At 42.5% G+C, this 13,421-nt stretch overlaps 1 protein-coding gene across 2 annotated transcripts in view; it reads left to right on the top strand.

Annotated features, from left to right (window-relative positions):
* Positions 1–13,421, top strand: part of TTL (tubulin tyrosine ligase) — a 31,877-nt gene that overhangs the window by 3,507 nt on the left and 14,949 nt on the right. For both annotated transcript variants that reach the window (XR_007355556.2, XM_048842312.2), the window contains exons 2-5: positions 3,891–3,969; positions 5,782–6,014; positions 11,866–12,001; positions 12,159–12,428. Coding sequence is in view for 1 of the 2 variants with exons in the window: in XM_048842312.2 (XP_048698269.1) it covers positions 3,891–3,969; positions 5,782–6,014; positions 11,866–12,001; positions 12,159–12,428 (718 nt within the window). In the remaining variant the exon portion in view is untranslated. The remainder of the gene's footprint in view (positions 1–3,890; positions 3,970–5,781; positions 6,015–11,865; positions 12,002–12,158; positions 12,429–13,421) is intronic.

Below are 13,421 nucleotides of genomic sequence, written 5' to 3'. Positions count from 1 at the left end.
GGCACCCACCCTTTACCATGAGGGCTTGTGGCAAGGTCACAGCTAATTATAGTTACTGGCCAACTGCAGTCTAAACTCCCCTTGAGCTGTTGTGTTAATTAGAATTGTGCTGGGATGATCTACAGAATTATTGGTAATACAAGTTAAAAAAATATGTTTTACCAAACTAGAATATGTAACCTGATGGTGTCCCATTTTAAAAAGAAATGGAGACTGATTTGTGGTGTTTGATATTGGGAGTCATACACCTGATAGGACATATTACTATGTTTCACTAATATGTATCCACCAGCATAAGCCCCCAAAATGACAATTTTAGATACAGAAGGGGGAGGGGGATTTTTACAAATTTGAAGAAAATGTTGAAATTGCCAGAATTGTTGAGGAAGTCACCTTTGATTGCATAGCAATAGAATTATGAGCTGGGAGAATACAGCAAAACTGAGGCAGTGTGTAGGCTACTACCAAACTCACGGGGTGGATGGTTTATTTTTAACCAATTTGTCTTACTTGCTGTGTTTTTCCTCTGAGAGTTCAGTTGTTAATGCAGTGCTCGCAGTAGGTCATTCTTTTATTTTTGCCAGCCACATTTCTATAGGAGATATTTGTTTTGCAGTCATATGGGCAGATCTGTCTTCGTCCCTGTGCCACCACTCCCATTCTCTGTCCCCCTCCCCCTGGAAAACTAGGGGGGGAGCAAACTCCACAAGCTTCTTACAGATTTCCTGTAGATTAGGGTTCATCACCTCTCCCTCTCTAGATCCCAGGGGATCTTCTGAAGATAACAGGGTCATCTGCATGGAGGTCCTTTGCATCTGCACCAGCTCAAGGCCTCCCTACCCTCTCTTACAGCCTTGCATTTCTGCCAGGGACCCATGCTACTGCCCCTAGAACTTCCTTCCCCTCTTGAAGGGGGTCATTCCGTAGCACAGAGGGAGTGTTCCACTGAAAAATAATCATTACCTACATGGAGTGAAGATATCTGATAGTAGAGGGCTCTTTAATATAGCAGGCAAAGGCTGAAACTAGCCAGAATCAGAGGGACATATTAGTAAATGATGGTGCAATTTACCAAGGCAAGTGGTAGATTTCCAGTTATCTGGAGTCTTGAAATTAAGATTGGCCTCTCTACAAATACGCTCTAGCTCCATCACAAGTCATTGAGCTGGATGCAGGAATCAGTGGGTGAAATTCTCTGGCCTGTGTTAAGCAGGAGGTCAGACTGGATGATCTCAGAGATCCCTTCTGGCCTTAAAACTACAGGGAAGAGGGAGGGAAATTATGGCAGACCTAGGCTGCATTCACTGTTGTACGGGATCCCTGGGGAGGTTGAAGAACGATGAGAACAGATTGCAGTGTCATTGCTGATCCTGCGGAGAGCCTTCTACTGGGGAGAGCAGCACACAGAAGTTGAGAGATCTGCATGTGCTTGGTGAGAAGGATCTGTCCCACTGCAATGAAATGTGTTTCCTGGCTGCCGTCAGGAGGATTATTCTGCACTGGAATCTCTCTTTCATTTCAGTAAATCGTGACAGCTCCCTAATCCTGTAATAAGAATGTGGGGCTCTGTTCCTGAAATAGCTCCTGCGTCTGTTCCCTACCAGTAGGACTAGTTCCCCTTGCCATGACATTCCCGCCAGCATGTTGCTGTGTATTTTCCTCTTTCCCCCACCACTTTTTTGCCTGTTCTGTTCTTTTAACTGAAGGATCTTAAAGTGTGTATGTATAAATACAGTGGCAAAAAAGAATACTAGAATAACCTCTTCTAGTAGTAACACAATAAAATGTGCGTAATGGAGTCCTCTTTTCAAGAAAATACAGTAATAAGATTAGAACATAATATCCAGTTCTTCCAACAGTAGCTCCTATTGAATGACCATCCAACAGAGCCAATATCCCCGGCATTCACTTTTCCTTTTCTATTATTTTTTGCTTCAGGGCAACCAGTTAGTAAAGATTAAAAAGCTACTCATGTATGTCAGTCACTCATTGGTTTTTCGGATGGCCATTAGAACAACTAGAGTGTGGCCTGTGGCCTGCAGACCCCTGGGGGTCCGCAGACAGTCTCTAATATTTCCAAAGGGATCCGTACCTCCACTGGAAGTTTTTCAGGGTCCGGCAAATGAAAAAAGGTTGAAAACTATGGAATTAGAGTAACCAGTAAACCAGTATTTCCCTTTCTTATTTTGCGAATGCTGTGTGAGTTTGTCTAGTTCCCGTGCATGGAAGTAACGTGCGTCTTATACTCTTCCTTTTAAAGCACATCCAGCTGGAGTGTGCCTCATGGTTTTTATTGAATTACCTGCCCACCCCTGCCCCTTCCCAATCTCTCCTCGTCCATCCAGCTGGTTTGGGTGCCATTTCTGTTCAGGACAGTCTCTAATTTGTGGAGCAACTTAGGGGCAAACCCTTAGCCCAGTCTGGTCGGGTGTGCTATGTGGGTGGAATCTGTGCCCTGCCCCCGGAGCCAGTTTGGATTCTGTTCCAGTCCAATGGCTACTAGCCCTGAAGTAACAGCCCCTTCCCCACAGGGTTGGGTTGGAGGAAGATGGAAGTGTCTGTGTAACAACTGATCCTGTGCTTCTGCTCCCAGCCCCTGCGCCCTGTCATAGGGAGCTCATGCGGAGCAGGCCACTGGCAGTGGGTGACCTGCTGTCTGTCTGGCCACCCAAAATCCATCCCTTGCCCCTTCTGTGTGCAGCAGATTCTTCTTTTTCTGAATCAGATAGAAAAGGTGCCAACAGAGAGCGGTCTTCAGTGCAGGGAGCCTCTCTTCAGCTGTATCCGCTGTGGGTTGGGCACCCTTGAGTCATGATGACAGGGCAGCAATGGGGAAAGGGCACGCTTCCACTGAATCTGGGCATTTTCAATATTTGAGCTTTGTCCTGAGCTCTCAGGCTGGCTCTCGTGCCGGGAGAGGAGTCAGGGGCATCTGTGGGCTTTTGAGGATGGGTTCAGCCACTTGAGAAAGACTTTTGGCTGGGTGGTTTCTTGTGGAAGAGGGGACAAGTTTAGAAGCTGGGGTGGGCAATTAGATTCTTAGATGGTAGATTGTAAACTGTTCAGGACAGACTGTTGGCTACCCTGTGTTTGTACAGTGTCTCTCACAATGAGGCCCTGTCCTTGGTTGGTCCATAGGCACTGCCCTAATAAACATGATGGATTAATAATGTGTAGTCATTTGGTGACTGTTTGACACTGAATCTGCCTTCGACCCTTGTCATTGTTCATCACCCCTTTACTTCTAGCCAAGACAGATAAAGCAAGGTTGCCTAGCCAATAAATGAAAGATTCTGCACATTTCTTAGAAGTAATAATTTGACATTTGATTTTAATTGTCAAGACACACAAGGTAGAGTTGCTGCATTATTTCTTGAGTCCAAATGCTCAAACAATGTCCCCCACCATCTGTGGCCAGGAGGGAGGTGGATAATGCTTACAGACACTTGTCTAGCTAGTGAACCTCAGGGGACTAAGGATTTTTAGGTATTCTAAGCAAATAGCACATCGCTACTCTCTGTCGTAAGAACAAGGTGGGGTCACATTAGGGGGAGATTTGGTTCGTTGCAGATATTTGAGTAATAGGCCTATTTGTGGAATACTAAGTATATACGAATGACAACCAGCACTAGAATATGGAAGTATATAAGGCATATATGACTTACCACCACAAATAGTAAAACCTAACTTAGAATGGTCAAGCCTAAGAAAGGTGCTCTTCAGGATGCAACCTGGGCCCAATATCAGCATCATGCAGTTGACTGTATAACAGAGAAGTCTAATTTTTCTCTTTTTTCCTAGGATTCTTTAGCAATCTGTCCCCTCTTCCCTCCCCCCCTTTTTTTTTAATTGATAAGTTTTGTTTCTTAACTCTCCCTTTCCTCTTGTAGGTCATGAACCTGGACTTGTGCAGCTGGTAAATTACTACAGGGGAGCTGACAAGCTTTGTCGCAAAGCTTCGTTAGTGAAGTAAGGATTCCATTTAAACCTTTTAGTGTGTTTGAAGAAATGTTTTTTCTAATGCAACTAAATATTAAGTGTGTTTTGTATGATGCTTGAGAAAAAGCACCAAAATTTGCCTTTAAAGGCCTTCTGTTCAGGGGCCCTTCAGCAATCTTCAGAAGCTGCATCTGCTTTTTTTCTTCACAATCATTTGTGTGCCCAAATAGCATTTCAGTTTCTAGATACTGGACCTGATTTTCATGGGCAAGCAGCATTTGTATGTGTAATTCTGTTGTTTGCGCTTGCAAATGGTGCTGCATGTCAAGTTGGGAATGCAAGAGCAGCAGATGATGTTGTTTCCTAAAATGTGGACCTAAAGAAACAACCACTACAACATTATCTGTTTCTCCTGGTAGATATATTTTTAAAGCTTGGTTCCACTCTGCTATTTCTGTTGTTCATTTTTATAGAGACTTGCAGTACTAATGTGCTTCTAGCTAAGCAGATCCTTTGGTCAAGTGAATGCCAGGAGACATCTCTTTCACAAGAGATGACTCAGAGATGGAGTTTCATAATAATCAGCAATGCCAATGTCTCCTGCAAGGAGTGGTGCATGTGCTTCTGTTTGTTAAGGAGATGGAATATTGAGTTGGTTTATATGACTTGGGACTGAACTCTGCTTCTGTTAGAGCGTGTTCATTTCAAAGCTGCTGGTCTGGTCAAACTGTTTTAAGACATCACTGTCATACAAGAGACAGGCTGCAGGGCCTACATTAACTTACGTAATGTATAGTATCATTCTGTAGCTCGCCCATCGTAGTCATTTGTATACAATGGTGCACCTTGGGCCTGCATGGCTTACGTTCCTTAAAAAATCCCTTCTAGAAATCCCAGGCCCTTCTATGTAGATATGATGTAAACAATCACCCAGTGCCAGAGAGCAGATTACTTAAGACCATTCATTGAGATTCACAAAATTATTTCTATGTAGCTTGTACTTTGGGGTCAATGCCTGTCTTTTCTAAAGCTGTAGCTGCCTTTCCCTTTTAATCCCGGGGGTCACCAACACTACTAATTGCTTAAAAATCCCCTGAGACTCTGAATAAAGCCATTTTGACAAAGGACCTGATCCAAAGCCCACTGAAGTCAATGGGAAATTTCCCTTTAATATCAGTGGGTTTGGCTTGGATACATAGCTCCCATTTGGAGACAATTACGTTTCTGAATAGCCTAGTTCACCATTCTGTTCCCTTCATCTTTCCCAATCAAGTTCCACCGCACAGCAACTTTTGCAGGGGCTTCTGTGTTAGCACACAGGATTCCCAATGAAAAGTCTTTGCTGGTTTCTCAGAAAGCTTTGTGTGGATGCTGTGCAATATCTAGCTATGTGGAACCATTTGTTTATTGATCATTTCAGAATATTTGACTCCAGTTCATGATAAAAGGCAAAAATATTAAAGACAAAATAGAAAGATCTAGATCAATTATTTGTAACAAAGTTTATTTAGAAAGGTAAGTGCTCAAAAACATCTTTAGGGGAGAGAGGAATTTACCCAAGTCTCAGTCTTATAGTATTACAATATTTGCTGGTTTTTAAAAAATATTTTGTCCTACTGTTTTTTTCCTCTAGCAGCTTTAAAGAGAAGACTGTTTTCAGCAAGTTAATAGAAATATATACCGTACAGTATTATTATTGTTGAATATGCATTAACCATATTCACTAGCAGGAAAAAGGCTCATGTTAATGATAACCTGCATTTAATACGTATAAATTATTTTGGGAGCTGGCATGTTCTAGGATTAGCAAGGCTAATGGGCTGGTTTATCTTCTCCAACTAGGCTAATCAAGACGAGCCCTGAGTTATCAGAATCTTGCACATGGTTCCCAGAATCATATATGATTTATCCAACTAACCTAAAGACTCCAGTGGCTCCAGCGCAGAATGGAATTCGCCATCTTATAAACAACTCCAGGACGGATGAAAGGGAAGTGTTCCTGGCCTCCTACAACAAGAGGAAGGAGAATGGGGAGGGGAACGTGTGGATAGCCAAATCCTCGGCCGGTGCCAAAGGTTTGTTTCCTGCTGAGATGCTCCAACTCTTTTCTGTTCTTGTTGTTTGATTTTTGTTATTTAAAAAAAATAGAAGGATGATTATTTTCCCTGCATCGTGTCTCGCCGTGGTTGCAATATGCCTGTTTAATAGCAGTGTGTGCTCCGCACTGCAGGCCTTTACATAAGTACCACATAGAACTCTGTTCTCTGCACCGGCTGGGGTATTTTATGGTCTCCTCTCTGCTCCTAGGGAACCGTCAGCACTGATTAAAAGTACAAACCTTCACACTCTGTTTGATATTTGGGGGGATGAATAAGTGACCAGCAATGATCGACCCTGATGCCATAAACACCCAGTACTGCTCCCCGGCAGAGCTCTTTGTGTGGGGAAGACCCCAGCAAGAGACAAGGCACAAGAGGTGTGTCCTGTAACAAAGCCAGTGCGATGTGGGGTGCGGCGATGAGGGAATGTGGGGGGCAGGAGGAGAGTGATGGGGGTGGAAATGTGCGGCGGAGTAGGAGAGGTGCAGGGAAATATGAGTGGCGGGGAAAATAAGGGTTACAGAGAGGACAGATGATCATAGGGGCAGGTGGAGGACAGGAGACTGGGGAGAATGTGAGTTGAACCAGAAGGGAGGCAGGATAGTGATAGGGTCTGTTGTACTGCTGTCTCTCAGGCCAGTGATACGGAAGGTGGAAGGAGAGGAATCGATTGGTAGCTTCCCATTCCAGAGGATTTGGGAGGATAATGGGGCAAGAGGGGTCGCCCTCCAAGCAGCCACTGGGGAGGCACCTGTATTCCTGGTTGAACTTTGAACCTGAAACGAGCATACAGGGAGTTCCCTGCAAGGCTCAGACGCTGGAAGGCAGCGCTCTCCCCACCGGCTCGTGATGTCTGGGTGCTCATGGCTGGCAATAGGGGATGCTGGAGCGCAGACCAAAGGGAGGCAAGAACAGAAACAAGGAAAGGAGAGAGGACAGAGACTGAAATCACGTACAGGAGGGGAAGGAGAAAAGAAGAGGGACGCAGACGCTCTCAGACGTGCGTGTGCTGGAGTAGGAGACATGAAACCAAGTCCTCCCCCTCCTTAAAATCACTACGGCTTGTGTTCAGAGGGAAGCTAAAAATCTTAGCCCTTGTGGTTCCCTGGGGGACCCGCTCACCTCGGGTACAGAGCTGGCCGGACTGTCAGCTGATGTCAGTCAGTCCGTAACACCATCAAACAGTGCAGTTATGCCAACTCATGGCATCCCGGGTCCAGCCCAGAGGCCTTTCGGCCACCCACAATAGCCAGCCACTTCGTTTTGCAGAAATCCCCATCACAAAAATCAAGTCTGAGGAAAATCTCAGTACTTTAAATAAAAATCATATTGATTGACTGTTAATAAAGACAAGTAATTACTCTGGACAATCATAATTTGTCACGTACAAGACCTCAAATGATTTTTGATCCAGTATTAGGAAAAAAGCTATCAAGTAATGCTACAAGGAAGCTTTAAAACTGTGTACATTCCAGCGCAAGGTGTCTGTAAAATATATTCTTATTAATGGACAGTGAAATTCCAAAGTATATCAAAACATCTCGCTGAAAATCAGTGTGGATGCATTCTTCCAGAAGATTGTCCTTTAGACCATCTGTTCCCCTATCACTATGTCCTGTCATTCATATCCCTCAGACGTGACCTAAGAGAAGGCTTGGTTTCATCAAAATGAAGTAAAAGGACATGTTTCTTCCCATCTAATCTTTGTAGGAAAAAGTACTCCTGTAGTCTCACTAGCTGATTTTAAAACTCTGATTTAAGCAATAACTAAATCGTCTCCTGTATCCGGGGAGTAGCTATGACAGGGAAAATTATAAAGCTTTTTACTTAAATATGATACATTTTTCCTGCTACAGACATGACCCCATCTTGTCAGTTACTGCCACAAATGTAATTGTAAGTGTTTGACGCACAGAAGCAGAACCCAGAGCAGAAAATTAAAACGGAATACAGAGCACTCTTATAATCTTCAAAAATGGTTCATATCTTCTCCCAGAATTGTTCTATACAATAAAAGAAAGTTTATCACAGAGATAATAGTCCTCTAAATGCTTAGGAAAACCCAATCTCCTAACATTACGTAATTTAAGAAGAAGAAACGTAGTATTTAATTAATTTAATAACCTCAGTCTCCTATTATTAAAAGGAAAATTGCTGTTTTAAAAACCCAAACAAAACCAGAAAATACTAAATTTAGAGCAAACATTTGGGATTTTTTTTCAAGAACAATGGATATGGACAGTTAAAGGGATCCCAAGGAGCCTTACTTCTGTCCTGCTTAATCCCCACCTAGCTCAGCCACAATGCAGGTGACAAGTTCAGCTAACCACCTGCCTTGTTTACCATCCATCCTGTGCACTCAGTGGAGCAGGAGTCCTGGGGGGGAATAGCATGGGATCATGTAATTAAAGACTAGCATAATGCATATGGACCGGGGAACCAAATTAAGATTACACAGGCAATCGTAAATCTGGCATTTTCTAACTTTTCAGTGCTTGACTTAGCAACGTTGCCCTTATTTTAATAGGGGTTATTTTGCATGGAATTTCCTTGATCTTTTTTAAAAGAAAAAAGAAAAGTTCCATTATGTATAATCATATTGCTCCTCTCCACTCTCTCCAAAGGCTAAGTTTGAATCTAGAACCTCAGCACATATCTCTGCCCCTTAGTTACTTTCTTAGCTCGGTACCAGTAGTAGGCTGTTACTCTGTTTGAACCAGCCACTAGGTGGGGATGTGATACCACATTGCTACTAGTGGGTGGTGGTGATTGATTATAATTTGTATTGCTGTAGTGTTTAAGGATCCCAGTCATAAATCAGGACCCCCACTGTGTGAGGTAATGTACAAACATATAACAAAAAGTCATTCCTTGCCCTGAGAGGCTTACAACGTACGTAAACTGCACAGCGATTTGCTAGACAGCAATGGAATGCTGTGGATCAGGATTCCTGGGTTCTGTTCCTGGCTCTGGGTAAGGAGTGTTGTCTGGTTGGTTAGAGCAGTGGATTCAGACAACCTAACCAAACACATAAATTCAGCAAATTCATTCTGAAAAGCAGTGCAGGTAATATTCTCATCTACCATATTGAAGAAATCCCAGTTCTGCTAGAAGTGATCCTGTGCAAACTTTTACTGTATCTGTAAAACGAGAGGAATTATATTTCTTTTCCTCCTGGCATAATGCGGCCTGGCTCAATAGTAAGCATTGTGCATTGCACAGAAGTAAATATCAGTCACTGAAAGAGGTGAGTCTGGAACTCATGGTCTCCTGGCTTTCAGCCCAATATACTTTTCCCCCGATGCAAGGGTATTTTTGGTGGAGGAAGGCTTGCAAACACAGGAAGTTTGGCAGAGCCTGGGAGTTTGCTCAGTATAATTGGGAAATAGGTGAAACGAGTATAGAAAAAATCCTACCGTGGATGTGCTAATGGGGACTTTAAAAGCTTATAACTCAGCTAGAACTGGGGGGATTTTCATGGGGAAAGCAAAAGGAACCTCCCTGACTGCAAGCCTACCCCCTCCACTGAATCTCAGACTTCTGCTCCAAATCATGGAGCTGTTGAAAATAGTAGTCTGGAATTTTTGTAAGCCATGGCAAAACTACCTGTTTTCCCCTAGCCTCCTCCTTGGAAATGGCTGCCCTGCGCTCAGATTTTTCAAAAATTCAATGCGAGACAGAGACCAAAACAGAGAAGATTTCAGCTGGAAGAGTTAAAGTTTGGCAAAGCTTAAAACAACCAAGAATCAGGGGTTCTCTGGGGAGTGTTAGGCAACTGTAACTGTGAGTGTTGCTTCCCAGTAATGCCAAATTCTGGAAAGACTGTGTTCTGTTTCCAATACTCTGCCACTGCAAGTGGACGTTTGTATTGAAATTATATGGGGAAAGGGATAATTGCCAACTTCAACCGTAAATTGGAGGGAATTTGAAGATAGATTTGAACTTTCTCAATGGGGGACTTTCATACCAGGGAAAATATTGATATTAGCCTTATCCTTTTTTATAACCATTTCTTTTTGCACTCTTGCTAATTTAGCAATGACTTTCACATTGAACTAAATGGGACTGCAATGAATAAAGTTACTCCTGTGACTGTTTGTAGAATTATGTTTGTCAGAAGAAGAAGCTGGAACAAAAACCTTACTAGAAGAAATAGCTTCAATAAACTGAGGAGCCACATAGAAAATATGGGCAACTTGAATTGCTTCATGTTTAAATTCAAAGTCACCTGGTGGAAGGTGTGTCATTGTGCTGTTTCTGTGCCATCTTTCAGATGAGACATAAACCAAAAGAGGAAAGTTGCTTAGTTAAAACACTCAAGTGGGACTAAGATCTGGGTTTCAGTCCCGGATATTCCGTAGACTCTGCATGTGACTTGGGCAAGCCACATATTCCCTCCTTGCTTCAGTTTCCCATCTGTAAAACGAGATTATCGTCTACCTCACAGGTGTTAGGAGGTTAAATTCATTAATGTGTGATACGCACCCAGATGGTACAGTGCAGGGGACAGTATCTTACTGTCTTAGACAGATTTATGGTACTTCACTGGGGGCAAATACTGAACCGAAACAGACTATGGGAGAAAACTAGTTATACAGCCCCACTGTGGAAAGAGACGTGGCACATTAAACATGGGTGTGTGGGCTGAGTTGGGAGGAGATAAATATTACTCTCTGATGTCTTTTCTGAAAAGAACAGGATGATGATTCCTCTTTGTTCGGTCTTAGACCACAACTTGCTCCAAGAAATGACATTGATCAAGCAGCAGAGCGTCTAAAAGTAACTGTCAAAATGATTTAAAGTGTTAGAGAGCATGTCCTATAAGAGGAGACTGGATAAGATGAAAAAGACCTAAATATCTATAAAAAGCCAAAGAGGATTTATTTTTAGGGTTACAGGATTACATAAAATGAGGAGTAATGTTTTAAAGCAGGGGCGGGGAGGGGCCTGTCCTGCAGATATTTACATACATAACCTAACTCATGCATGTAGCACTCCTGCACTCAGTGTGACTACATCTGAGTAAAGGTATTCAGGTGTGCAGGATAGGCCCGCTAGATGATAGGAAAATAATTGGGGGAAGGGGAGACCAGTCAGGCAATGGAATAATCGCCATCAGGAAGTAGTGACATGATTGCTAGAAGTATTTGAAAAATCTCTAACTGGATTCAACACAAAAAGCCTGGAGGTCACATCAGGCCTGACATTTCTAACTACATGATGATGATGTGTTCCTGTGATTTTTGTGTATTGGAGGTCTTGTGTATTGGAGGTTTCCCTGATAAGTGTGTTGTAGAGTTGAAGTTCCCATCTCTCTGCTCCATAGAAATGTCTTAATTACTGTCAATTGGAATGGTGTATTGCATCTGAGAAAAGTTCTCTGAAACACACCAAAAGTACATGATAAACATCTTTTGTTTGTTAATTTGTCTCTTGGAATAATTCCATGTGGTAGTTAAAGAACTTGAGGAAAAACAGTAGAAGCCACAAAGCACAAATTTTAGACAAGACTCAGCCACACAGACAATCCGGACTCTTAAGTACATAATGTCCCAAGATCTAAATGTGTATTTTCAATTGTAACTCTTATAGCTGAAACTCTTCCTTTGTCTTGACGCCTAGACATCTCTGAGAACCTTAGCCAGAGAGGTTTTTACCTCCATATTCTCAAGCATGGTCATAATGCCAAATCGGCTGCAATAAGAGACCCAATAACATATGCCATTACATATATTTTGGTGTACTTCAAAATCTTTAAAAAAAAAAAATTTCCATCAATCATATCTGTGAAACCTGCTATATTTTACCTTTGTTTTTTTCATGTTAGGTGAAGGAATTCTTATTTCTTCAGAGGCTACTGAACTTCTGAACTTTATAGATGATCAAGGACAAGTGCATGTGATTCAGAAATACCTTGAAAAGCCTATGCTATTAGAGCCAGGCCATCGCAAGTTTGATATTAGGTAATGTTTTCTATTGATTGCCTGTCAATTCTTACGCAAAAAGATTAGAGAAAATGCATTGGGGTGAGCGAAGTGTTGTTAATAAATCTGATTACATGCATATGCTGGCTTAAAAAACAAAACAAAAAACCCTATTTAGTGTTCTTCTAATTTTCAGAAGCTGGGTTCTAGTGGATCACCAATATAATATCTACCTCTACAGAGAAGGCGTTCTGCGGACCTCTTCAGAACCATACAATAGTGCTAATTTCCAAGACAAAACCTGCCATTTGACCAATCACTGCATACAGAAGGAATATTCTAAAAACTATGGGAAGTATGAAGAAGGGAATGAAATGTTTTTTGAGGAGTTCAATCAGTATCTGATGAGTTCTTTGAACATTACACTGGAAAGTAGCCTGTTATTGCAGATCAAACAAATAATAAGGTAACTTGTTGATCATTATTTGTGTTACAGTAGCACCCAGAGGCACCAACCAGAACTGGGGACCCATTGTGGTAGGGACTGTACATTCACACAATACGGGACAGACCTTGCTCCAAAGAGCTCGCAGTCTAAACAGACGAGACAGACAAAAGTATCAATATTCCCATGTTACAGACAAGGAACTGAGGCTCAAAGAAGTTAGGTGACTTGCCCAAGATCACATAGGAAGTGTGGGGCAAAGCACAAAATTGACCCTATGGGTTTGTCTACTCTAGGGAATTTCCACAAGGTGAATGGAGCTACTTTTGTTTCTTGTTCAACATATTAATAGATGTACATATATTTATAGAGATATGTAAGCCAAAATTCACCAAAGTTTCCACTGATTTCAGGTGTCTTACTGATTAGGAACACGCATGAGACAAGTGGGGCCTGATTTTCAGAGGTGCTGAGCATTCACAACTCACAGATATCATCAGGACCTACAGGTGCTAAGCATTTCTGTTAATAGGGTGGAGATGATGCAAAGAACTAACAAAGAGTTGCTTCGTTCACTCAGTGCTCTATCCTGTGTACTGAATGAAACAGGGTCCTGTGGGAAAAATGTGATCATGTTAATTACAGACTGTATTGTGGAATCATAGAAGATTAGGGTTGGAAGAGACCTCAGGAGGTCATCTAGTCCAACCCCCTGCTCAAAGCAGGACCAACCCCAACTAAATCATCCCAGCCAGGGCTTTGTCAAGCCGGGCCTTAAAACCTCTAAGGATGGAGATTCCACCACCTCCCCAGAACCCATTCCAGTGCTTCACCACCCTCCTAGTGAAATAGTTTTTCCTAATATCCAACCTAGACCTCCCCCATTGCAACTTGAAACCATTGCTCCTTGTTCTATCATCTGCCACCACTGAGAACAGCTGAGCTCCATCCTCTTTGGAACCCCCCTTTAGGTAGTTGAAGGCTGCTATCAAATCTCCCCCTCATTCTTCTCTT

The sequence above is a fragment of the Caretta caretta genome, chromosome 3, assembly GCF_965140235.1.
Source record: "Caretta caretta isolate rCarCar2 chromosome 3, rCarCar1.hap1, whole genome shotgun sequence".
NCBI classification, from domain to species: domain Eukaryota; kingdom Metazoa; phylum Chordata; order Testudines; family Cheloniidae; genus Caretta; species Caretta caretta.
The sequence above is the reverse complement of the archived record's forward strand: the minus strand, read 5'-3'. Positions and strand labels throughout refer to the sequence as shown.